Genomic DNA, 27,301 nt, shown 5'->3' on the forward strand with positions numbered 1-27,301 from the left:
TTTTGCGAAAATTCTGTTCGTCGCATAGTATTTCTTATAGAAAAACTAAAAAACTTAATTATTAAAAATAGGAAATCACAATTAATCTTTTTTCTATCTTCATTAACAGGTTACATCCACTTGCGAATCCACAGGAAACTTACACGTTCGAGAAATAAGAAAAAACTATCAGTAGAAATAATGCGAAATGTTTTTCTACTAAAAGCTACATATCATAGCTATATTCGCTTAAATTTTTATGAAGAAATATTATTAATTAAGGCCCCCTGCCGATGAGCGTTCTTTGCCGCCGCCATAATTTGGCGCAGCGCGTTGTAGCAACAAGGCCATTCCTAATTTTGAATTGTGAAACAAGGAAAAACATAAACGCGGCAACTTGGTGGCACTTATTTTTAAAAAAATGCAGATCCTGTTTCACCGCTTTGTGTGAATTTATAGTTACAACTTGCCGCAAGCATGCCGCCTATTTGTCGCGTTCGCATGTCTTTCCTCGTTTTCCACAATTGAAAATTGGAAATTGTTCCTGTTGCTACAACGCACGGCGACGAATTGCCGCGGCGCGGCGCGCAAAAACCACTGAAGGCCTGCAGCGGGCCTAAAGTAGACATTGCCATCTATAGATGACGTATTCTTCGACATCATAAGCCGAATAGATATTAATGGTGAATGATATTTAGAAGTCCTTGGTGTTCTCCGAATTCGACTTTTCCATTTTGTTAGAAAATATCGGTTTTGTTACAAAATATGTAGCTGAAGTATGGATTTTCGACGGAAAATCGTACTTTCTTTTGTAATTATAAAAGAATTGGACATTTAAAGAAGTGAGATCGTCAAAGACTTCTAAATTATATTTATTTTTAATATCCATTCGGCTTTTTGCTTTCAGATGTATTATTTGGGCTAGAGAATTAAAGAGTCTTCTATAGATGGCAATTTAATTAATAATATTTCTTCACGGAAATTTAGGATAACACAGCTCAAAGATGTAGGTATCTTTTGGTGGAAAAACATTTGGCATCATTTCCAGTAATAGTTACTTTTTTGGAATTTTCGAACTTGTAACTTCGTTCGGTTTCCAAGAAAGTTGATAAAATATCAATTGAAAATATGTTTATAATGTTTTCGATTATTATAATATTCGATTAAATTAATATTAGTTAATTTACGTCTTGTTAGATTGATTAGCATAATATTTTCTTGTAACTGGTGTTGTTCACAGATATATATTACATTATTAAAGTGTAATTAGTTTACGTTTTTCACCCGGGTTTCCAACAATAGTACTCCACATGTGACGATTATGGAATATTTTGTTTATATAAAATTCGTCTAAAATAACATATCAAATGAAATTGTTGAAGAAAGGTAAGATATTATAAATAACAAGACATTTTAGTAGAAATTTTAATCTCCTTTATGCTTAGTTCATATTGCTTTTGTAGAGACTTTTCAAGCTTTTATATTTAGAAGACAAAAATTCTGGTTTCCATTTCTTGAACATTAAACAAATTCACTCTTCGGTATAGTTATAATTGTTTTAAACTCGAATTTATGTAAAAGACATCTTGATAATAGTAAAATTCTGTGTAATCTGCACGCAATCAGTATAATATTGAATTTCCGAGACGATTATTATAATGATGTTAACGAAAAGCACAAATAACTGTAAAATTCGTCCATAATCAGTTCTCTGAAAAGTATATCGCTGTAATGCGTAAATTTTATATTGGACCGATACGATATGCGTGCATGAATTTCCCACGTGTGCGTGCAACGTACGAGTACATGTACACGCACTCGCCTGGCAACATATGTAATTTGGTTTGGACGAAGAGGCAAAATCATCCCGCTTGGCAGACTGTTTGAACGGTTTGCGACGAGTTTATTCGAGTTATCAATTTCCTGACAAATATCTGCATTTCCGTTCTCATATCTCACTCTTCCAACCCCTCTGCTCTGCCCTCTCTTTTCTCTGTCTCGCGATTACGGTATAATGGATAAAATTTCAATACAAAAATGCATACTCTCCCTACTGTGCTTGAAATCTTTTACCGCTTTGACCAAACAGATTATTCAAATGCTAACAAAATTGGAATTTCAAATGTTCCTTAGAAGGCTTCGAACATTTGAAAATTCAATATTTCAAACTTCGAGAAATTGAAAATTTACCAGTGTTTTAAAATATACAAATATTTGAAAGCGCTGATGGTTTGAAAGTTCAAAGTTGCATAACTTATTAGAATAACATTTTCTCTGAACGATTAAAATGTTTTTCCGAATCAAAATGTCTTTTTAAACATTGCTCTGATCGTTCGAGAGAAAGATACATTTCCTGATAGTACTCTTCGAAGAATATTTTATTGTACTTATTAGTGTTTTATAGTTATAAACACTTGTAACCTCAGAAATGGTTAGAAACTGAACTGAGACTACTGTTTATAATCTGTAGTTGCAGTTATTACACAATGTGTCACTGAGATTCAATAATTCTGATGAACTATGTAACAATAAATGTAGAGCCTAAATGCTCTGTGACAGGGTAACAATGAGGGATTTCCTCTATGCAGGTGACGCATCTACATGCGTGCCGCATGTCGGTTTCTGACCCCTTTAACCCCTTGCCATACTTTAACGAGCCTGGCTCGTATACTTTTTACAATATCTTCGCTGCCGATTACGCGGTAATGCGTGATGAGGATATTTCACAAGTAACCGATCACGCACCATCGCGTGAGATGTCTATGTTCGCTCAATGGGAGCTTCGCGGTTGGCAGTTTACGATTGTTATCCGTTTCAGATCGGCAGCAAAGGTGATAATATTACGAACGAAAATTGTACGTGAACGGGTTAACCTATCTCTTGAAAATTTCACAGTTTATGACAAGTCTTTATTACCGTGCACCAGAGAAGCGAAGAACTCAAAATTGTCTCTCATAACCTTTAAGTTCCCCTGTTGGGAATTCAAATGCTAATCATAAACTAAAGATTCCGTAATTCAAAAGTAGAAAGTACTTCTTGCCATATTAATGTCAACAAAGTGATAGAAAGTTACGAATAGAACAGAAAATGATTATTTACCGCATTTCTATCAGTTATCCTTATAAACATACATATAACATACACGTAAGTGTTGATACATCCTTCCCCTTTCTAAATGCAATTACCAAAAAGGGCGAGTGGTTATACGATCGAAACGATCGCGCCTACCGGTGAATTTCAAATATACCTGTATGTATACATATCAAGAGCCTACAGGTATGTGGTAGATTAAATTATTTGATCGTTTAATCATTTTGTGATTTTCTCTGCAATTTTTCAACTCCATATACTCATTACGCAATTAATTTTGTCGAAATCAAAAATCTTACGCGTCCAGTAACGGTCTGGTCACATTTCATCACTACTCCAGTACGCAATTACAACTTTCATATTCATATAGCACATTTTGTATGTGAAAACGGGAACTACAGAAATGTCAAATCACAAACATTATAAAATTCAAAATGTGTTTAGAAAATAGCCTTGAAAATTTGTTGTAACTATTTGTTGAAAAACACGAAATGTCCGCTCTATACTAAAACCAAACAAAGACTATCTGCATTCGTTACCATAAAATGCACTGCAAATATTAGTATATGACAAGCCTGGGTTTATTTTTTGTCGAAGTTCCTACAATGACTGTTGGTGGAGCAATCTCAACACCATTTACACAGAAAGAAAAGAAAAAATCCAAATAAAGCATATACAGAATTGTTAACTATCCCAGAAGAAAAATATAAAGTCCTCAATGTAAAGAATTTTGCAATTCAAGAACATAACGATTTTATGAGAAGTTACTTTATTCATACATAAGAAAAAGGTGAGACATCAAACATCTGACTATTAGTAAAATACGTGATTTTTCTTCTTGTTACTTAGAATAGAAGTGGAAATTTCTATCTTATTTCAATATTTTGTAGTATTTAATTACACTATTACACCAAGGAATAACGGAAAACAAAAAAGCAACACTTCCATTAATTTCCCTGGTCCCTATACCCTACCAAGAACATATGAAACATGAAAAAAGCTATGTCAAGGAAGAATGGAACCAAACATGGATCACATCACACAAGACAAAAATCCATGAAACCCCAAATACTGAACTCAATAAGAAAGAGAAAGCAGGTTAAGGACAGGACACTCCAAAACTACACATGAATATGTACTAAAGAAACCGGAACCACCCTACTGTAATAGTTATCAAAAGCCTATAACGATCCATCATATATGAATGCAGAAAATTTGAAATCCAAAGACAAAAACATGGAATCAACCCAGAAACAGATCCAACTTCATAACAACGTATAAAAAATACAATTAATTATTTAATAGAACCAAATTCATTTAGATGTCGATGCAACGCAAAACTCTTACAAAAACATTAACTATAAAACAATTGCTATTTCATTAATTATACATTCTGTGATGCTTAATTAAGATGTAAACTTTATTTTATAAACGATACAGTTTAACTCGTTGAAGTTTGTTTTTCTGCTGGCAAACTAAAATATTAAAACTTAATTTTCTTCTTAAATTTTTGTATTTGTAATATACAAATATGCATGTGTATATTAAAAACTATGACCATAACATCGGTAAAAACTATAGGAAAAAGTAAACACAAGAAAGGTTTACATAATACGAATTTCCATAAATTAAAGAAATTCTCGATATGAAACTAGACAAACAGAATTTCACGTAATTAGAAAACATTCTTTTCTAGAATTTCCCGTAACAAAACAAATGTGTATCGACTAATTAGCATCACAGTTAGACATAGGGTTCAAAGGACCAAGGTCGTTATCTTGGTATGAGGCATTTAAAATATGAAAGTAACATGCGTTTTTTTCTTTTTCCAACCCTTTCTTTTCCCATTTCATAATCAAAAGAAAATTAGGCAGAGTAAAAGGACAGAGAAAGAGTATTAGAAAGACACAGAGATGGAAGGAAATAGTTAAATCTCAAGCACTACATATTTTTTCGACTTTAACACGACAGAATGTACAGCTAACAGTTATGTTAGCTGAAACAACTATTCTTGAAGGGTAAAAGAGAAGAGTACTATACAGGAGAGGAAATACAAAATGCTGAAGATACATTAAGCTCAAGAAAGAAATGCGAAAAGAGCTAGCCACGAAATCATGGCCCAGAAAAATGAATAGCTCTATCTTTCAGTAATTAAGGCCGTACCGAAAAATAAGCAAATACATGGAACCAAACCCCGCACGAGTTTTCAGACGCGGCACAGCTGTTACGCCCCTGAGAATTCAAATAAACGACTTAGGTAGATTAAGCATACAAATCTCCGCGGTTTCTCTTCTGTAAATTCCTATATATATGTTTCAGCTGTTCTTTATATACACAGCATTTGTTAAGAGAACACATACACCTGGGCACTTTGAAAAAAGTTTCATTATTGTTTCTTTATGTTTTTTTAAAATATATGAAATTTGTAGGACGTAACTTGTGTTGTCGATATCTATCAATTTTACGATACTACGGAATTTCAAGTAAAGCAACGCAACGTTGTTGCGTTATGCTTAACGCAACAAACCTTACAATATTTCTCCATCTTACAAGTTAGTACTGACTCATCAGTCAGATATCTATAGGTAATTTGTATAACTTCGAAATGTATGTAGTACATTTCTTGAATAATTTCATCTTCTATGAATATACTTAATCGCAAATAAAAAACAGAGTTGTTAAGGGTATGCAAAAATTTCCATCGCTCGTAAATTGATGACACTATAGGGTGTTATAGATTTGTTTCTGTTTTAAGTTATTACTGTAAGCACTTGCAACAATTCTGTAATTCATTTGGAGGATAAGAAATTGTATTTGTTAACAAACGTACCTATAGTTTTTAGTGAATTTAAATATAGCAATCAATAAAAACTATCCAGTAGAATGTAACGCACTCGTGCAATGTAATGTGGACAAAATTGTTACAGAGCGAAAATATTCACTTTTTTTCTATACACGGCCAATATTCTAGGCAAAAATTGATGTGCAATGTGATTTAAAAGGTTTAAAATCGCCAATTTTGATCTGAATAATAAGTCCTCATTCACCTAAATGTTCAAACCACAAGAATTTAACTCATGTAGTCAAGCCACAATGGAAGCATTTGAATTTTTTCTCGACTTGTAACCATTCATCAAGTGAAAAGTTAAATGTATGACGTTATCATCATCAAGTTCAGTGCGGAAATATAGTCAGACAAGAAGAAGATTAAACATCAGGGACAACCTCGCCGACGAACAAAGTCAATAACGTACCAAGAAGCATTATTAATCTTTTGTGAAAACATCGGGATCCTCAACAGTTTATGAAGATATAGATCAACCACCTACCATGAAATCACAGCACCAAACCACCCAAACCTAACTGACCAACAAGTTACAAGTCGCTAATAACCTCGATGTTGAAGCGACATTAAACAAACATATATAAAAAAAAAAAAGGTTCAGTGCGTGAATGAAGATGAAAAAGTATTAGTCTGCGTACTAGATTGGAATCAACTTAATAGACCATTTTATACTTTAGTATAAGAAATTGTATTTATAACCGGCATAAGCCTTTTCTATAAGCAACTTCTGATTTTACTAAACTATTGTTTGTTTTTACCATTAGAGCAATCTTAATGGAGAAACATCTTATTAAAACGGAAGGCATGCAAAAATGTATTGACGACTTCATTGTTTCAAAACCGAAATCCATCGTTCACTGTGAAATTAATCAACTGCCTAAAAGATTATGTAAAGTAATTAAAAGGAAGTAAAAAAATCTTAGAAATGATTAATTATAAATATAATTCATTGTGTTTCATTTTTCGTTTTCATGTAAAAAGTTCCGTTTTTTTTAAAAAACTTTCAGACTAAATTACCAAGTGTACTAGACAGATGTATTGTACGTAAGTACCTATGCATATACAAAGCAGCACATATTCAAAATCTCGTTCAATCTCTTCAGTTTCTTAATTAAACATGGTAGATTCTTGTACATAATTTTATACGTGATATGAAGAACTATAAGAAATAAATCGATACTCGTAAGCTAAATACTTGTACTTACTAGAAACTCACACTACATTTTTTTATATGGAATATAAACCAGTACAGAACATGTACCTACGTATCATAATATCAAGAATATATATCTTTAAAATGGAATCGAAGAATTCATAAAGTCATAAATACTTCTTCAGAACTTGATGTCCAAAATTATCTTAGGATTTTTATGTCAGAACTGAAGAAGATTAATTTAGACATTTTTTACAATATACAATAAAAACTGTACATAAAATACATGTATGTACATTATTACATGGTATGTTATGTAACACAAATACATTTCTATATTTCTTAATTTCGGAACACTAGAAAAATGAAATATATTAATCAGCAGATAATAATTCTAGACATAAGTTTTGTATGATTTGTTTCAGGAAAGAGTAACAATAAGACCATTGGAGATGCCGATTTTAACGTTAAGTTATAAGCTGCTAGGTTGTATCTGTAATATTGAGTACTGTATGTAGCGGTGTTTCTTATACGTATCATCTTAAACGTTCTTCTTGTGTGTGGATTATCATAGAGGTCAGTATACATCATGTAACTGCAATCCATTAAGACTGATACTGTGATTTCTATTATAATAGTCACATTCAGAATATTGATGGAAAACTAACACGGGTCATGGATACATGTTCGCGCAAAAGAAATCGCAACCACATTAAACTGTTAAGTAGATAACGAAACTCTAACTGTCTAATGTAAGAGAGTCAACAAACAGAGATGATTAAGAGATAGAAAAGTGTACTATGTTTCATGTTTATAAATGTAGGAATAAATTGATCTCTAACTTAAAAATTAACGAATACACGAATGGTCTGAACGTCTTGACGACTCCTTATTGAATAATATCGTCTTTGCTTTCTGACCCCCTCAACTTCCTTGGTCGTGTCCCCTACCTTATCGTGCCATTCAACTCGGATTTTTATTTCGGGGTCCCAATAACCCATGGAAAAACATATGTTCTTTCCAACGAGTAGGGGGTTGAGGTTAAGAACAATCAAGAGCTGTTTAAATTTTCCTACATAACACACATAAACATTTTGAGTTTTTTCAACTAGCAAGAAAATTACCCTGCAAATTGAATTCAGGCAAGATTGCAAGCAGAGTGGCATCTAATTTGTCTATCAAGTATACCTGAGAACTATGCTGCTCAGCACAAATCTAATGATGTACAATAAAGTTTAACACACAACGTAAGAATTTTCTTATAAATCATGAAATCCAAGCATAACTGAAACCCTAAAAAAGTACATCGTATTAAATACATATAGTGTTACAAGGGTATTACTTTGATCTAGACACTCATTTTTCAAGGCTTCTCAGAGAATTTCTTTTTTAAGAAATCAGTAGACTGCTTTGTACTGAGATTTTGCGTATGCATTTAGTAATAAGTATTTAAAGTATATAAATTATTTTTTTTCGAGCAAGAAAAATCAAAATTATACGAAGTACGTGTCCTTGCACAACGTCACTGGTTGACATGATTGCAGTTGTTTTGTTCATCTGAAAGAAACGAGTAAATAAGAATCTACAATAGTATGGATGCAGTTATGATGTGAAATAAAATGACGTAAAAATCTTAGAAATGAAAAGATGGCGGCACTGCAAGGTTTGAGTTTCAAATTTTTCAGCCACTTTATCGCTTTTAGCATGTAAAAGAAATTAAAAACAATTAAAATTTTTGAAAAATTGGGTTCACACCAAAATCGTATCCATGCTAATGAAGATCCTTATTTACTCATTTATTGCGGACCAGCAAAACAGCTGAATCATGTCAACCAGTAATGTTGATAGAAACGCTGCACGAGAACACGTAGCTCCTACAATTTCAATTATTTTTGTTTGAATAAAAATAATTTGTATAGTTTAAATATAAAAAAATACATACGCAAAAACACAGTATAAAACAGTCTTCTTATGATTTCTTAAAAAATGTTCCTAAACAAACTTTAAAAATAAGCGTCTATACCAGAATACCTTCTTAAAGTTCCCTACATCTTGAAAACTATATTTCGAAAACGTCGATTATATCTGCAGGAAAAAAATGTGTCACGACCTTAACCTTGACAACATATTCGAATACCAATGAAATCGGTGGAATGTATCCTATCCTACTCTAGATAATTTCAAACAATTATTACACTTGTCACTCGAGATTTCTCAGAACATACAATAAAATTTGTAACAGTACCTTCGTAAAGGTAGATAGGCAATAAATATGAAACACAATGCATAAAGTGTGAAGAATGTTGAGACTTACGTCGATAAGGGCGTCCCTCTTCCGGCGTGGAACGCTCGGTGTTCTCGGAGCCAGGCGTAGCATTAGCGTCGCGATCCTCTTCCTCGGGAGGAGTGCTGCGATTAGGAACTGATCCAGTTCCGGTCCCGGTCCCAATCCCAGGGGGCGATCGGCTAGTAGAACCGGCAGGGCTCTGAGGTGCGACGTCTTGCGTCGAGGAACTCGCGTTACCTCCGACGCTTCCGATGCCAGCAGCCGCCGCCGCTCCAGCCACAGACACAACGGCGCTTCCGCCGGCGGAGGACAACGACGACGGCGAAAACATATTCGACATACTCGACAGGGAACCGATACTGGGTAATCCAGAACCGGTTACGGAACCGTTTCCGGTTTCTACTTTCAGACACTTGCTTGGCGGAGCAAAGGCCGATGGGCCGAGAGGCCTAAACCCGCCAAATGGTAAGCGGTGATCCAAAGGGTGTAAAAACTGCGGTGGTAAGTGGAGCATATGATGAAGCCCGTAACCAAGAGAAGCTGCACTGCTGAATGGCACTTGAAGATCCTTCGAATCAGTCACCTGGAAGTCAAAAGCGTTATGCATTAGTAATGGAAATAAATGATACAAAATTCTTGTTCGAATATATATGCGTAAATAAGTTTACTTAAAGTGTCTTTTCGATTGGTTACCGTCTGCCTACGCTCTCGTTTCTCTGGCATTTATAAAGATGTTTAATAACTCATTACCTACTTAATGTCTATGTATACATTATATACAATGCGCACAGCGTAACGGTATCCATGATTCTTGGACCGCTTCAAATAATTTGACAGAAAAAGTTGATACATGAAATTAATTGGTATTTTGTCATCAATAAATTGCAATAATTCAGGTTTTCTGAAATATATTTTTATATTAAAAAAAAATGAGACACCTTAATCTCTTTTAATGGAACCATATATTTTTTAATATTTAAACACTTATAAAAAAGTGTTCAGCTATTTTTCCGAAAGACCATTAGTTGGGGAAATATATTAGTTTGAATAATGCGAAGTGATACTAATGTCCAGCTTACTAGATTTGACCTCACGCTCATAAAGAACATCATCCGAAAAAACATTTAGGAAATCTGAGTTATTGCAACTTATTGACGGCAAAATACCAATTAATATCATATATCAACGCTTTCTGTCATGTTATTTGAAGTAGTCCAAAAAATCATGGGTACCGTTACGCTATACAACTTATCTATCTATTTAATCTGACATCAATTTAGAAAAGAACTAAAACTTGTCTATGAAGTTTTAAGGAAACTCAAAAATTTGAAATATAAAGCTCTTGAAGGAAAAAATACTGAAGTTAGGTAGCTGGTTCCTCGCACTTTGTCTACAATCTTATAATTTCGTAAATATCGAATCATTGCACTATAGTGTAATGTTCTGGATAAAAATTGAATCTATATTCTCTGTTGTAACCATGAAAATACTGCAATATATATTAACTGTTTCACAGATATCGATATTATCATCGTACACTGTAGGTACAGAGATGACATTTACCGCAGTTTGATGTTTCGTTATTACAAACGTTACAAAACAGAACTCGTTGATTTCCAACGAAGCATTCACTATACCAGCTTAATAGACTCGTCAATCACGGCGAATAGAATAATACAACTAACAGGGGGAAAGCTTTACGTTTCAACGGATTATTATAACACAGTGGTTTCGCATTATTAACAGTATAATGCCATATTGCTTTGGTATTATACGCTATTTCAATGTGCTCGAATCCATACGAATACCCGCATACTGCAAACGAGATGTCCGGTTATACATATAATACGATAAGTTTTATCCCATAAATTTTGACGAACATTTCAGTGGATAAAGAATACTGAATTTTCATCAGACGAATATTGAGATTCGTATTTCAACAGAATCGAATAGAATCTAAACCTAATATTATGGGAATAATAACCAAATTAATTATAACAATTCTTGTAAGTAAAATAGGATCAAAGTGAAATGGCGAGTAAAATGAAATATTGCTTCTTAGTTAACTGCAGTATTTAGAGTTATTATTTGCATTTTCAATATTTTCTGCATAAACTTGTTATTTTTCAAGTCAGATAAGTAATATCTTCCTTCTATAGATATTATTCTTTTAGATTACCATTTAGGTTATATGAAAGTATATTTAATTAATTTTATTATGCTGCAAGAATATGCAAGAATTCAGCTTTCTGATTTATTTTTGTGTTATCAGATATTGATCTGATTTCTTCTGAATTACTTATTTAATTACTTACTTTTCACTTTAGCCCTGTATAGGTTTGACTTTATTCCGCTAATAAGACAGAGTGAAAGAATTATAGAAACAAATTTTTTAAACTAGTTTTTCATCAACATTCAAAAGTTTTATACCATTTGTAAAATTTAGAAGGCAGACGTATATAATACATTGTACTAAAAAATGAGTTTGTTTTTGTTATTTTAGTATGTCATTAAACCTTAACTGTTTCACGTTTCTCCTATTTCCTCTATAAATCATTTTCAGAAAAAAATTATTTCTATCACGCGATTAGCCTTTTCAATGTTCATTATATCATCGAAAATTGTAGAAACACGGTTGCAATTGCAAGCTTGAATCATTTACCCTGGGAACTGCACCTACATGTACGGCCAACTCAAACGATTCTGGCTGCATCGCATTTGCTCTCTCTCTCTCTCTCTCTCTCCCCCTTATTCAATAGTTCCCGTGTAAGAAAGAGATAGATAGTATCGATGCGACCAGATTCATCTGAGCTAGGTGTACGTATGTACAGTAGTATACACTCTGTTCCTACTCTTATACTTTCATCTATAATGAGACTTGAATTTTCTTGCTTCGAATACATTTAAAATGATATGTACTCAAGAAAATCTTTTTCTTACTTCAGAAATGATATTTTAGGGTAATAATAAATGTTTATTACTGTAAAACTAAATTACACTTACTTTTGAGAAATGAAAAGTGAACAATTTTTGTGATTATAAAATATAACGACATAAGTTAGATTTTCAAAAACGTAAATTTATGACTTAAGTGAAATTTTCAAGATATAATTGATCTTTTTAACCAAAACAAATTGTACTAAAGGTACCTTTTCCCTTTAAGAACGACCTTACAATAAGGTGCAGGTCAATACAGAATTAAGATTTAAAGCTTTGTACGTCGATATCTCAGAAACAGGAATATATGACCTACGTCGTTTCACCTTAAAACCACAAATTCATGCTTAAATGCACTAATTCGAACTTTTAATATTCATTGAATATTGACGTAGTACTACACTACAGTATTGACGTTGTATTACGTCGTTCATGTTGTAACATTCGGTATTTAATTGATTGTGTTTCAATATTGATTATCCTTTGTCTTGCAGTACGTCACATTTTCAAACGGTAAATAGAAACGGATCGTAGTCTTGTCACTATATATTCCTGTTTATAACTGCGCAAATATTAAACATTTATCTTTAAAAAATATTCTCGTAATATCTGACTATATCGAAAAGTTTATGAAAATACTCTCTGATCTAAAAATGTGCTTTAATATTTCTACGAAACGGCTGTTGTATTTGGAGTCGAGATGGAAATGTTCCTACTTATTATTGATTAAAAATAGAATACTAATATTTGAACAATGCTTACGCACTATCGAATCAATATTCGTGCACGCATATGTTTCATTGGCGTTATACCTTTCATCATATTTCTATAACTTTACAAATTTATTTTCTATGAAATACCTGGAAATTTAAAATTTTAAAAAAAGAACATCTCAAAATGTTCAAAATTCTCTCTTAATTTGGAGATACATACAATTTCTTTTGTGGTTATTTGACTCTACACAAAATTAAATGAATATTTCATTCCTATTCAATTCCTATTTATTTTAACTCCTATTACAATTTGAATCTTAATGTAAATGTCTTACTACTTTATTAATACACTGAAAACTATTAAAAGTAAGTGATCCTTAAGGAAGTGATCAGACAAGGTGCTGATGATTGCTGATTGGTGGAAATTATTTGCGTCTAAAGCATAAATAGATAAAGAAAAAAAATATGAAAAAAGAAGAGTATAGCGTGCCCACGGTCCTGAAATGTTCCGTTGTGTTCCGTATGTTTTACTTTTATGCATAGTTCAAGGTACGTGTATATGTATTTATTTCCGATTTAAGAATATTTTGTCGTGATTGTACGACCACTCCCTCGAAAATCGCTACTTCAAACAATATCGCGTGAAAATAATGAAAAACTAAAAAATAGTTAGAATTTGAGTGAGCACATCTTAACCTCAAAAAAATTTATGAATTTTATTTTTCAGTTTACTAATTCAATACATTTTATTTAAAAATCTCAAAAGGAAACACTGAGAAGGGAAATTAACAAACATTGCACATTCGTGTCTGACTAGCTATAAACTAATTACCAACTTGTGTCACCATATTCGAATTGGTAGTCGAACACATATTTTGTTGTATTCTATCGTCGTGAAACAGAGACTTGATGGAGTTACACATGTAACTAGTGTTTCGAGTATAGATACGCAGTTTCCAACCGAAAATGAGAAGAGCAGGGAGAAAAATTGAAAACGGAACATTGCATCGGATGGAAGATTTTCAAATAAACGTTTCATTGAACCAATAATGATGCAGCCCACGATTTATACGTGAATTAGTAGAGTACATTCAGTTTATTATTCTTTTATAAGAGACAATGAAGTTTTCGTTCGCTCCTTCGTATTTATACCTCCGTTCAATCAGCGATTCATTTGGTATTCATTATTATTTTAATTAGAAGTATCTACCATCAATGCAACAGTTTTTCGCGCCAATAAACTATTGATCACTGTATTTTTGCCACGTTTACAATTACTTTTATTCCTGCATTTTTTTATATTATCATTCGTAGGTAACTGTAATTGTGATATAATAATCAATCTACTGTTTTTTAATTAAAAATGCAAATTAACTTTTAGACAGATCCGCTTGTTTTAACCTACTTTATACATCAAATTATGTAGGTCTATCATTCCTAAATTGTAATATCGTTTGATAGCGCGCAAAAAGCTGTGTTTTATTATTATTTCATGATAGAAAAATGCATGAGGATAATGTGCTCTCAACAGACTTTATCTAAATGTTGACAAGTGCATACATATATGTACAGTGATGGACAAAAGAAAATTTAAAATTAAAATTTTTATATGCGGGTAGTAGTAACTACCATGTTCTAAAATATAAACAATTCACAGTTTTTTTTCGTAAAATTATTGTGTTCTCGCTACTTTTTTTCACCACTGCATACAATCACTCACATTGAGTACTCAGACTCTTTGCAAAGAAGTGTAATTTCCAATGTTTTATAGCGTACCTCTTTTGTTTAGTAATGTCGTTCAAATGTTTCGGCATGATTCAAATAATTTTTCCAAATATTGTGAACTCCTTTTAATTCTACTTTTTATTTAGTTATTGTTCTTATATTTTATTTCATTCTCTAGATTTTTATGAAATTAAAGTCTAATATCTGACTAAGGAGATGGGTGTGAAACTTTAGAGCAATTGTATATCTAATGGATAAATATCATTGTACTATTCAAGCCTTGTACTTTGGAACATTATCCTGACAAAACTTACAAATATTTTGCACTCCTATTGCATATTCGCTTTTTACTAGCTAACTGTATTATCAATCAAGGAGGATTCGTGTGTCAAAGTGTGTTTTAAATCTGTAGATTTTAGAGTTTCAAATGCAAAGACTTATAATTGTTTATTTAAAACATAGTTTGCGACTCAAATGCTCTGTAATTATGTGATTGTGCATTTCGGATATTGGTGTTCGAAAATTAGTATTCATTGATAATATTGTAGATAAGAAAAAACGTGTGAAAAAGATGTGTCCATAGTACCTGACAAAGATTATTGAACAAAAAGGACGCTACAAAGTATTGAAAATGTACTTTCTTGTAAATTTCATAGACAAAATACTTGATTTTTATAAACTGTTCGAATATTAGTACGACGTGAAAATGCAACATTCTTTTACTTAAAAAACATTATACAATTAAGTGTTACCGTTAGCCAGAAATTATACGTTTAAAATACTATTAATGATTTATATTTTTGTATTTTAAAACGAATAACGCAATATTTACAACATCCCTTTGTATATAAAGTAACATATGATAAAATAATGCTGTATCCGAATATTAATATGAAACGCTGTAAATTTCGTTGAAGAGAGTGAAACGATATTCCGCATGTTTGTATCGCGATACATACTCGTATTCGGTATAAGTACGATTTCAGAATACACACGCACACAGGCACGAGCGCGCGCAAAAAAGTTGAAAAATAAGGTATAATAATTGAAGAAAACGGTAACAGTATTATAATATATAAAACGAGTAAATAAATTAGATGAATTTAACATAAACACATCGAATAGTTAGCGATATTCCGTATCGTTTGAATGAGTTCGATCATTTGACACTTTTTCAATCATTGCTAGTGTAAAAAGAACATTTATCCATCGTAGCTCGTTCGCTATAATTTACGCATGCATACGCATTCCTTTGTACACATCCAACAAAATCCCTATTCAGAGCGTGTATTAATTATCAGTGATGTGCATGAAGCAAGCAAGCAAGCGAACGAAGCGATTGCAACTGCAGTTAGACCATTGAAATTGACATTTTTCGAAGCATAAAGATTGGGTAACTCCCTTTTATTATCTACTACGGAGGTAGGGGGAAATGAAATCGCAATAAATTATGAGAAACATAAAGACCACGCGTGTAGCTTTCATTGAACGCAACAATGATTAAAGTTACGTTCAACATGCAATGTATTGCGATTCCATCTTCCTTATGTTACAAGTGTTATATTGAGTAAATTGTTCTACCTTATGTTATATTATGTTATTTTATATATGCTTGTACAATATCAAAGTAGCAACGTTACCATTCAAGTTATACAAACGAAAATATTCATTGGGGATACTTTTCACTATAAAATTACACTTCAAAGTCTATATAGAGCTTTATATTATATTAGTTTAAAAAATGACAACTTCAATGTTTGTGAAATTTATAGCATTCTGTACTAGTACACATGCATGTCTTAACGCAAAGTGAAAGAAGAAAAGTAAAAACGTGACCGTGATGAAAATGTAACAAGAAATCGGCTTTTAGAAGCTGGAGAGAAAAGTCCAAAGTAATTAAAAATTGCTGTTGCTACATCCTGAGAGAAATATTAAGAAAGAAACAGATAGGAGTTGAAGCGGGTAAATGCTTAGGCGTATAGGTAAGGATAATAGGACACTAACTTGTGGATTGAAGGGTCTTTGCATTCTCAGAGCCTCCGGCAGCCCCCCAGCTTGTGAAAACACAACCAGGGACGGCGGCGGTAGATGATTTGGCACGTACGCAGAATTATCCATCTAAAACAGATATCGTCGTGCTCCATTCCTCAATCTTCCTTGGATCTTTCATCCGTTTCGATTTACACGCGAAACAAGTTAAGAAGATCGTGACTCTTGTGAAGATGTTATTGCGAGAACTGTCGAAAAACTAGACACCAATAGACATTCGCACTGGACTGATCAACTTTGCGAAACGATAAAAGTTGATGAGATTACTTCGCTATGATTACATTATGTGATCATTTTACAGACGGTTTAACATTTATGTACATACAACGTACATACTGTTTAGACCGAAGCAAATAACACGACATCTATATTTTGTCAATTGAATACACAATACCATCTATACATACATATCTATGTATGCGTAAATCCCAAACTCGTGTTATCGTATAGTTGTCAATAATCCAATGTAAGCTAATTATTTCATTCATTACTTTACAGTATATCAATGTTCAGTATCGTACGTCATTCCCAAATTCTTAAAAGTTATGGAGGCATCATATCTCGTTGAAATATAGATCACATTCGCCAAAAGAATTTTTTATTTTAGTACTGTGCTATTCTTTCCTATTGTAACAAATATGTGTATATTTATAATGCTTCGGCACATATCGATTAGGTATGGATTATTATATGTACAATATTTATAACTTTGAAATCTTCTTTTAGCAATTCCAAACAAATTCCTAATACTCTTGCTTCTCCATTACATTCAATTTTATAACAGTGATCCATTCTATTTTGCACCCCTTTATGTGAACATTATCTTTCAGTAATTAAACAAAGGTTTGCAAAAGTACGTATTACAGTTCCAATAAATATTTAATGCATACTAAATATTAAGATAGAAACATCTTGATTTACCTGTCAAGGGTGTAATACCGAGTTTTAAGAATTGGAAATTAGAAATAGGACAAATACTTAAATGCAAAAACTTGAGTGATTTGAAAATGAAGAATTTGAAATGTTTTGTTTAAAAGTTCGCAAACTTAAGATTGCAAAATTTCAGAAACTGAAAATTTATATTTTAAATATTTGAGAATTTAAACATTTCACTGAGATCATTCAGTGACACTACTATGCTAAGGTTTAGAACGATTTTTTAGCGAATTTATGTACTGCATAATACAACATAATCTGATTATCCTAATCATCGTTAAGCGTACTGTAAACAAAATTAATTGACTGATTTTAAAACTTCTTTTAGCTAAATGTGTCAACATCTCTAAGGTAACTTATTTCAAAGAAATATGATTGTTTAATTCAATTTCAAGAATAATGCTAGAAATAATTAAAGAATTATTACTATTTTTAATACAAAGAAGTTTAATAAAGAAGTTTAATGTAGTTTGAATATTTTAAATCTAAAACCATACGTTATAGATTGAAGAATTATGAATTGATAATTAACATCGATTTGTGATATATACTGTAAATATAATAATTCGAAGCGATTAAGAAGAATTCAAGAGTTATATAGTGAATGACTCAACCGACAAATGACTTCGATTCCTTCTAGTCTTTCAACGAGAGATATCGAATTTGATCCACGAGCAACTACGTCGATCATGTTTATATCAACTTCTCTTTCTCTCATATCGCATAAACTGAAAAGTCCAGTGAATTACGTATCGAGATATGAATGAAAAAAACCAGCAAATTAAGAAATACTTGTTGCGATGCTCCACAGATGTTCATGTTCATAGAGAATTAACGCATAAGCTAATAATAATTTGTAAACGATTGGATGTTAACATCAATACAACTGAATTGTATTACAGGTTACTGTGCAGCGCGCAGAGTAACATACATCGATGCATATTGTCGGTAAAATTGAAATTGAAATTCGAGAAAGAACTGAAATTTGCTAGTTCCAAATTGGTTTTTAAACGAAAGCTTTTATTTTGTATCAATTATGAATATCAGATATCACTGTTTTTTCATCACTTAAAGACATTGCATTGATTTTGATTGGTAAGTAAAAGTTGACTTGTTGCGTAGGTAGGTCTAAGATTTCCGAAGATTAATTTGATGACAAAGACACGCGGAGAAAAGTATGAACAGCTGTGACACAAGAATGCAACAGGCCAACGTCATTCGAATCATTGGTCACCGATGGTTGATGATCATTCGAAAGATGTCTATTGGTATGTGTGGTTGAAATACACGCGTAAACATTGATATTACTAAATACGGTCTAAATACGCATATTAATCACCATCACGCGTACATTTTGCTGAGCACCGAAGAAATCACTGCACGAAATACGACTGTCTGGAAACATTCACTCTATTTCCACGGATTTCATTGTCTTTATCCGTCGCTCGGGAAACGTGTCGTTATCACTATCAGTTCGCACTAATATCCGCATAAATCGATTTCCGAGAACCGTGACGGGTGATCCATTTGAAAAGAGCGCGTTCAGTAGCGAGTACACCTAACCTCAACGCGCGAGGATGTCACGCTTCGACGTTCCCGCGTGTCGTCGATAAACCGTCAACTTCTTTGACAGCCGTTGAAACGTCTCGAACAGAGTTCGTAGATCGCCTTGGAACCCGTAAAAATCTCAACGGCTGACAGTTAAGTAAAGGAAGCGGCGCGGCGAATTTAAATTCAAACGCGTCTCGTAGTCCCGCCACGACAGGTCAGTCTGACCTAACCTCTCGACGAATGATAACACCCAACGAGCACCTCAACTGGTGGCTCGGTTCACCCGGGTATGGCTCTCTGATATAATGCACTAAACGTGGTGAGCCAGGTGCAAGAGAGGGATGAGTGTGAGAGGAATGCGCTAGAACTGTGCGAGCAACCTCGTGGACATGCGAGTGCAGACTGATTGGAGTGTGAGGATACTTACCCACGAGTCGTGAGAACGGTGGCGGTGGTGGAGACGAGGTAGAGGCGTGGAGAAACAAACCGGCGGCGGTGCTGGCGTGCGCGCGTGTTTTCCGCCGCCATTACTGGCGCCACTGTAGCGACACATTATTGACGCGCATGCGTGTCATGCGCAAACAGTTTATGCGCAGCTATTTTCCTGACGCACCGAGGTTTAATCGTGCGTCGGCAGCGTAAGCGGCATCATCTCGAATCTTGTATCGTCGCGCGTAAACCAACTTTCTACAGTGACGGCCAGCTACAGCCTGGGCATACGGTACATTCAACGACAATACCTTCGCTAACTTTTATTTATTTATCCCACGCTACTTCATTAGCTATTGCCCACTAAATATTTCCTCTGCTCTTAGCATTATCACATAGATTACTGGTTTTATGTAGTAGAAAGTGATTCATAATGGTATGCACAAAATTCCCAACTTTACACTTTATTCCTTTCTAGAAATTATTCATTGATACTTTTCACGTGAAATATTGAAAGTTTAGTTACTACAAATGCTGTCACTCACCCGACCCACACAGCTGAAGGGTAAATATTACAATTCTAGTAGCTGTGTTTTCATTTTTTATACATTTTCTCTGCATTTTAATTAACTTCAAAATATCATTCACTATGCTTAATATTTGTTCAACATTTTATAATTTCAGTCTTTAATCTATTTCGCGATGAAAAGTCCCTTCTTGTTACCCTCCACGTATAATATTCATGTCGGGTGACCGAACTGGCCAATCTAATTTCTTCAGTTTATGTTCTTCGAACCACTATTCAACCATACGAACAGCATGAACAGGTGCGTTGTCTAGTTAAAATAAAAAATTGTTAGCATTTCAAAAAGGATTGCTATTTTATTTCACCCAGCATATTGTTACATATAGCGCTTACCCTATCGTTTAGACTCAACTTTACTTTTTCCTCATAACAGGTTTTTTAAACTAAAATTACTTCTTTTCTCTAAATTTGTCAATAATATGAGAAACCGACTGGATTATAGGGATTAATTTGTTTTTTCCCTGAAAGTATTGTTTCTCTTTATTGCGTGCTACATAACGTTGACATTCTTCCAAACTATCGCAAATATCTTTTACGGACAGTAAAGAACAGGACAGTAAAGAATTTCTCTTCAATTTTCTATACTTAGTAATCGTAGAACTTTTTAATAAACGTAGAACATTGGTTGCAATTCTTCTGCTGCTATTGTACGAACAGAGAAAACAGTTTAATCTAATCCACAGAATTGCTCTTTTCTCGTACTTTGTCAGGGCATCATATTCTTTTAGCGATTTAAGTGTACAATAGTTTTTATTTTTACTTGCGTAACTATTCGTTACGTTCAAGCTTCTTTCAATTTTCCTTGCAATTTTCCTACTGGAGATCCATTTTTCTGTGCGTAAGAACTCTTTCCTGTTCTTTTACAGTTAATGTTCCGCCACGACTTAATTTACTCGAAATTAATGTTGAATTATTCAAAATAATGTTGTATGCGAACAGACTAATAAACTTTACAAGACTAGTGACAAGACTAGAAGCAACAATGAATGAACTAAATGAAATTAACTTATGATTCTGTCACACACTTATTTTATATGTAATAATTGCGGATATTGTTGTAACATTGTATATCTTTTGTTTCAAAGACGATATTACAGTAATAATTTAGCATACTACTATTAATAAATTTCATACATCATACTTGAACAAATAATTGTTCTTATAGTATTATTTGGAAAAAAAAGGTCGTGAATCTGTCTTCCTGTCGCAGACTCTAAATATCCGACAAAATTGTGTGTGCTATTTGTTTTTTAGGTAGTTCTGCATTCAAACTTTCTTATTTGTCTGAATATAAAATAAGAATTATACGGTCGAACTTCAGTAATTCAAACTTACATAATTAGAAATTCTCTACAAGATTACAGTTTTTGTTAATTTCCTTCTGCTTCACTAGAAAAACCTCTGTAGGTGAACATTCAAACTCCTTTAACTTCAATTATTCATCATTCATTGAAGTATAATTTACATACGTATGACAACTTGCACGGTATCATAATTGAAGACTCCAAAGAAAGAACTTGATAAGTCCATTCTTTCCGATTTTCTGTTTTCGATGTGATTTGGTAGCTAAAATGGAGTACTTTACCTATTCAAACCGAAAAGGAAAAATTCTTCATAGATTCCGAGATATAAGTATTTTTTATAACGTGTACAGGGAAATAAGTTGACGAGTCCATAAGAAATAGGCGAATAACATAATAAGTTCACGAGAAATTTTAATGTCTAAGGAGAAGTTTGAAGATTTACGAGGTTTAAAAGCGTTTTGCAGGCCAGCAGCTAAAGATTTTTTCGAGAAACTTCAATACAGAAAGAATCTTACGTGTTAGTAATACTAGTGACATTGAAATTTAGTTTTATTATTTTCGCATTATTAGTATTACTATTTCATTTCAACTGCTTAACATCTTTTATCAACTTTAGTTACGTGATTTTTCCTATTTTTATATGATATTTTAAAGAAAAAGTGTTTTATTTCAGGTAGTAACTTTATTTTTTTGTATAATTTGTTTAAATAGAAGACTCTTACAATACCGACTGCATTAAGTTACGGCATCAAATTTTCAATATCATCAAAAACAATCACTGTATTAACCGAAGGTCAAAAATTCAAACAGTTTTATAAATATGAGATTGATTTAGAATGTTTCGAACTTTGAAATCGGTGTCCTAGAAAATTGCGAAAATACGATTTTTCAAGTTTTTCCTCTGAGGTCTTCAATTACGATATGAGAAATTAAATGTAGCACACATGTACTATTTTCTTGTCCGGAAGTGTATTGCAAATAATTTTTTATATTATAATCACACTGATTTCACCCATTATGTTACAATACTGCTACCGTATCACTAGAGTATTATATATACAATACGTACAAATATACGAAAAATCATTGACGTCCTCTTTCGTGTTTCTACAATTTCAAAAGTATTAACTCTTGAACAAAGCCTCTATATAACAAAGCCTCTTGAATTTTCGCCCGTTAAACCTCTTGTATTTGATACCTTTCATAAAACAAAATCTTCATAATTCAAAGCTTTTAGCTAGAGGTGTGCCAGATCTCGAAAATTTCGAGACGAGACGAGACAACAATTTTTTCGAGATCGAGACGAGATCTTGATATTTGAGATTCTTGAAAACTTCGCGAATGTCGATATCTCGGTATTTTTGAAAATCTTCAGATTTTCGAGGCTTTCATTGACTCTAGTCAATTCATCAATGATTATGAAAATTCTATGTTTCGTTACTTCAACTTTATAGACAATTTATTTCGCACAATATCAAATCTGATGTTTTTCTTAAATAATCAGTGCAATGCCATGTAATATAAATAGAATTTGACTCTGCAATCACTTATTGTAATAATTTCATTTAAGAAAATCCCAATAACTGTCCTGTAAAGAGAGTCATTACGGGAATAAAAACATATTTTCATGAAAATCCAGCAGCTAGAAGTATAAATATAACAGAATGGTTGCAAACAAATCATTCAAGATTTCTGAATTTAGCGGAAGCCGCATATCATTATATTGTTATACCAGCAACTCAAGTAACCACTGGTAGATTTTTTTTCACGGCTGCTAACATTGTTACGGCTAAATGAACTGTTATGTAATAATACAGACATGTTGGCATTTTTCCATACAAAAAAATAAAGTATAATACATATCAGTTATTTTGTGCATTATTTTCGATCCATATTGTATGTCATATAATCTTATTCTCCATAAGACATTCTATAAAATATTCTTGATAATATTGGGTTTTCAAAAGTAGTCTATACATTAAATCTGCTTGTTCATGAAAAAGAAATTCATCTATATAAATTAAGAAAGGTATGATTTTTCAGTCTAAGTTTGAGAACTCTATTCACATTTTTGCCGTGAAAGAATTACATTAAAATTCCAAATTTAAAATTTTAAATGAAAATTACATCGAGACAAATTAAATTATTTTTCTAAAACAAAAAACAAGAAACAACTCGTATACATTCGTTAAAGAAGAGTATGTGTAAAGAATAAGTATAAACACAAGTAACAAACTTTTCTCGTATCCTATTGTAAAATGTGTAAATGATAATTTTCGAAAACAGATTTGATTGGTTCATTGTCGTTCCCCATTTTTTAAAAATTTATTTATTTATTTTTATCGTCGCATCGACTAATGTCATTAGCGACCACTATAAGTTTAAATATTGTTACATGAAGTTTGTACAGTCATTTACTGAAACATTATTTGTACTTGGAGTATTATGTGTTTATGTGCGTGTATGTATTGTAAGAAAAATATTGTATATTATCTATTTTACTCGAATGAATTTATTCGTTATTTTTAAGTTCTATGTCTGTGATAAAGCTTAGGATCTTTTCTATTTCTTCTGAATTCTCTAGGCTTTCACATTCTACGAGTATATGTCTAATTGTTATTGCATGTCGTGTATTGCATGTCGAACATTTTGGTGGGTTGGTTTTCTCAAATACGTGTTCAAATACGTGAGTTGCTGTTGTGTGTCCTATTCGTAATATTTGTTTTTATCTGTTTAGTTTAGTGGCCGCATTCTTAGATGTAATGTTGTCCCTGATTTCATGTAGCGATGACCTTTTTCAAGTTTTCCATTCTTGGTTCCATTTGTTGCTTGTTATTTTGACAAAGTATATTTGCGTATCTTCGTATGGTATTTTCATAACCAGGGTGTTGTGTGGAATTTCTACTACATCATTTGATTTGTTGGGATGGTGTTTTGGATAGCAAAGTTCTATTTTAACTTCATAATGTTCTCAATTTTTGATTTTATTTTTAAGGCTAATTGATATGGTGTTTCTTGTGAAAATGTTTTAATTTCTTTTAAGGCTGTTTCAGAGTCCGTCGACATGATGTATTTTCCATTTCTTTTGGATTCGAGTTTATCTAGAGCTATTTCGATTGCTAGCATTTGGGAAGAGAGTTGTGATAGTGTGGCTGAAAGTGAATACTTAATTCTTTCTTTGCCGATTATTAGGGTGATATGATTTACTTCTTTCGTTATATTTTTCGAAACATGAATTCATCCCCTTATTGTAATCTCTATTTAAATTGTGGTCTTCTAGTATTTTGTTGATTGCTAAAATAGATTTCAGGGTATGTAAGGTTGTTTGTTTGTAAGTAATTCCTTACCCGTGTACCCAGAGGAACAGGGAATTGAGGCTTGTTTAAATAAAACTAGTGACTATGATAAATGACTCGAATATACATTTGAAAGGTGAGTTTTTTGGTGAGGCCGCTATCTTGCACGCGCAATTGAACATTAGTTGGTCTCGTCAGTATTTTAAGGGATCTGTTCCACTTTCGGCTAGTATGCTGGATATTGGGCTCGTTCGAAATGCACCTAACGCGATTTCGAGACTCGAGTGATGGACGAAATTTAATGCCTAACTTTGACATAATTGTTGATTTATATGTATTAATTAGAATTTTCATATCAGCACCCCAATTCCTAGCTGCAAGTATTTTTAAGAGATTTAACGGCTTCGTACAGTCCGTTTTCAGTTCTCGTTCCCCATCATAAGATCAAAAATCGCTAATCGATTTTTCAAAATCCTGATTTTCAGCATTCTCTGCATTTTCGAGAATCTCGATATTATTATTATTATTATTATTATTTATCGATATACGGGCTGTAGCCCTTTTATACAATATTAACATAAAAAAGATAGAAATGAGAAGGGATAAATATATACATGTAATATCAACGCAGAGACGCGTATATAGACGGTTTGAACGAAAGGAAATAATATCAACTAATAATCCTCCGCAGTAGACTTCGTAAAGATCCGAAAAAGAAGTCTATACGATTATTGAGAGTGTCCAAGTCGGTGATAATGCGGTTGATTGGATTTTTTAGCCTTTTCAACTATTCTCGAATGATGAGATACTTTCTCGATCTCGTCTCGTCTCGAACACCAAGATCTCGAAAATTTACAATTCTCGCACACCACTACTTTGAACCCTTCCTTAAAGATTTGAGTTGCCGAGGTCCAACTGTATTAATAAAATAAAGAATTCATAACTAAAAGGCATATGTTTACTAGATGTACACGTACTACAGTTAACCCTCCTATAACGCGATTAATTCGTACCGCGTTATAAGAAACTCAAAATTAGTGTAAATTAAAATAATTCGTTCCGTGTTACATGGAAAAGAGACGAATTCCCCATTAATTTCAACTGTAGAATTGCAGATATTATAGAGACATCGCGTGTTAAAACTACCGCCAGTCGCAGTTTTTGCTTCGCGTTACATGGAAACCGCGTTATGAGAGTACCCCGTTATAGGTGGGTTTACTGTATGTTCAATTATTATTTAATATTTTGTAGCATATTCTTTGCATGTCCCTTCCTCTTATAATCTATTTGTAACCGTATAGATCAATTTCTAATAAGTGTATTCGCTTTAATTCTGCTTTATACAAAATGTTGTATTTTTACAACTGATATGAAATATTTATTACTGGTTTTAGATCTGAACTGTGTTGAGATGTTTTCAAAGTGCATGCCATGTTGTATGTACACATTCTGTGAATTGTAAATTGGCTTGCCTGTACTATCCTGCAGTTTTTACATCAAATTTGCCTTGTCCGTACTAGTTCAATAGTTCACTAGTTCGTTCGAAGAACTAGTAGAAGAAGTAAGTAATTTTCTTCCCTTTGTGTGGCACTTTTAAAATTATCTTGAAAATTGTTTGCTAAATCAATTTCTTAACGGACACAAGAACAACTTAAACGACTAAATATGACTAAAATAACAGCAATATAATATAACCAAAATACCTATAAGAAGATTGTAGAACATATTTTTATTAATTATATCTTTTACTGATATTATTCTGTATATTATTCTGTTTTTGTATATAGGTTACAAAAAATCTAAGTAATACATACATATAGATGTATATGAATCTAAATTTAGCAGAATAGATTCTAACAGAAAAACTCAGTTGTGGTCGACGAAGGGTTATCGAAGAACATTGCGCTAAATATACAAAATCAGTTAATATTTTAAGAACAATGACATTGCAAAGTATTGTTTCTACTCATAAAATTAATGAAGAGATGAAAATTTCAATGTAATGACAGAGAAGCAACAGATGACCCAGTCTCTGTGTAACACTGCCTATCAATTAATGACGAATCCTTCATCTCCTGAGTATACACAAACGCTTTACTATTAAAATAAAGGAACGTGCTAGTGTACTTATTTTGAAATAAGGTAAGTCACTGAGAAAATTATAGCAGGGTCAATCGCACTCATGCGTATTCCTTTTACTGGACTTATCATCTCTGTACAGTATATGAACAAATTAAATGAATTCTTGGTACCATTTGCAAACACTTAAGATCAAAATGACTGAATTCTACGATACGAGTAGATAATGACCATAATATGCAATGATCCAACATAATGACTAAATAATGACTAAACATACTCCAGATTTCAGACCAGTAAAACAATATACTAAGTTCAAAGAACCAAAGTATTAGTCGCAAA

The 27,301-nt window shown here is 32.7% G+C and overlaps 1 protein-coding gene across 1 annotated transcript in view; it reads right to left on the minus strand.

The window, feature by feature from the left end:
- Positions 1-16,847, minus strand: part of LOC143187491 (uncharacterized) — a 183,985-nt gene extending 167,138 nt beyond the window's left edge. The window contains exons 1-2 of the mRNA XM_076391703.1: positions 16,734-16,847; positions 9,382-9,937 (exon numbers count right to left, since the gene is read on the minus strand). Coding sequence (XP_076247818.1) covers positions 9,382-9,937; positions 16,734-16,847 — 670 coding nt within the window. The remainder of the gene's footprint in view (positions 1-9,381; positions 9,938-16,733) is intronic.
- Positions 16,848-27,301: the final 10,454 nt, after the last annotated feature.

This window comes from Calliopsis andreniformis, unplaced genomic scaffold, assembly GCF_051401765.1.
Source record: "Calliopsis andreniformis isolate RMS-2024a unplaced genomic scaffold, iyCalAndr_principal scaffold0048, whole genome shotgun sequence".
Lineage (NCBI taxonomy): Eukaryota > Metazoa > Arthropoda > Insecta > Hymenoptera > Andrenidae > Calliopsis > Calliopsis andreniformis.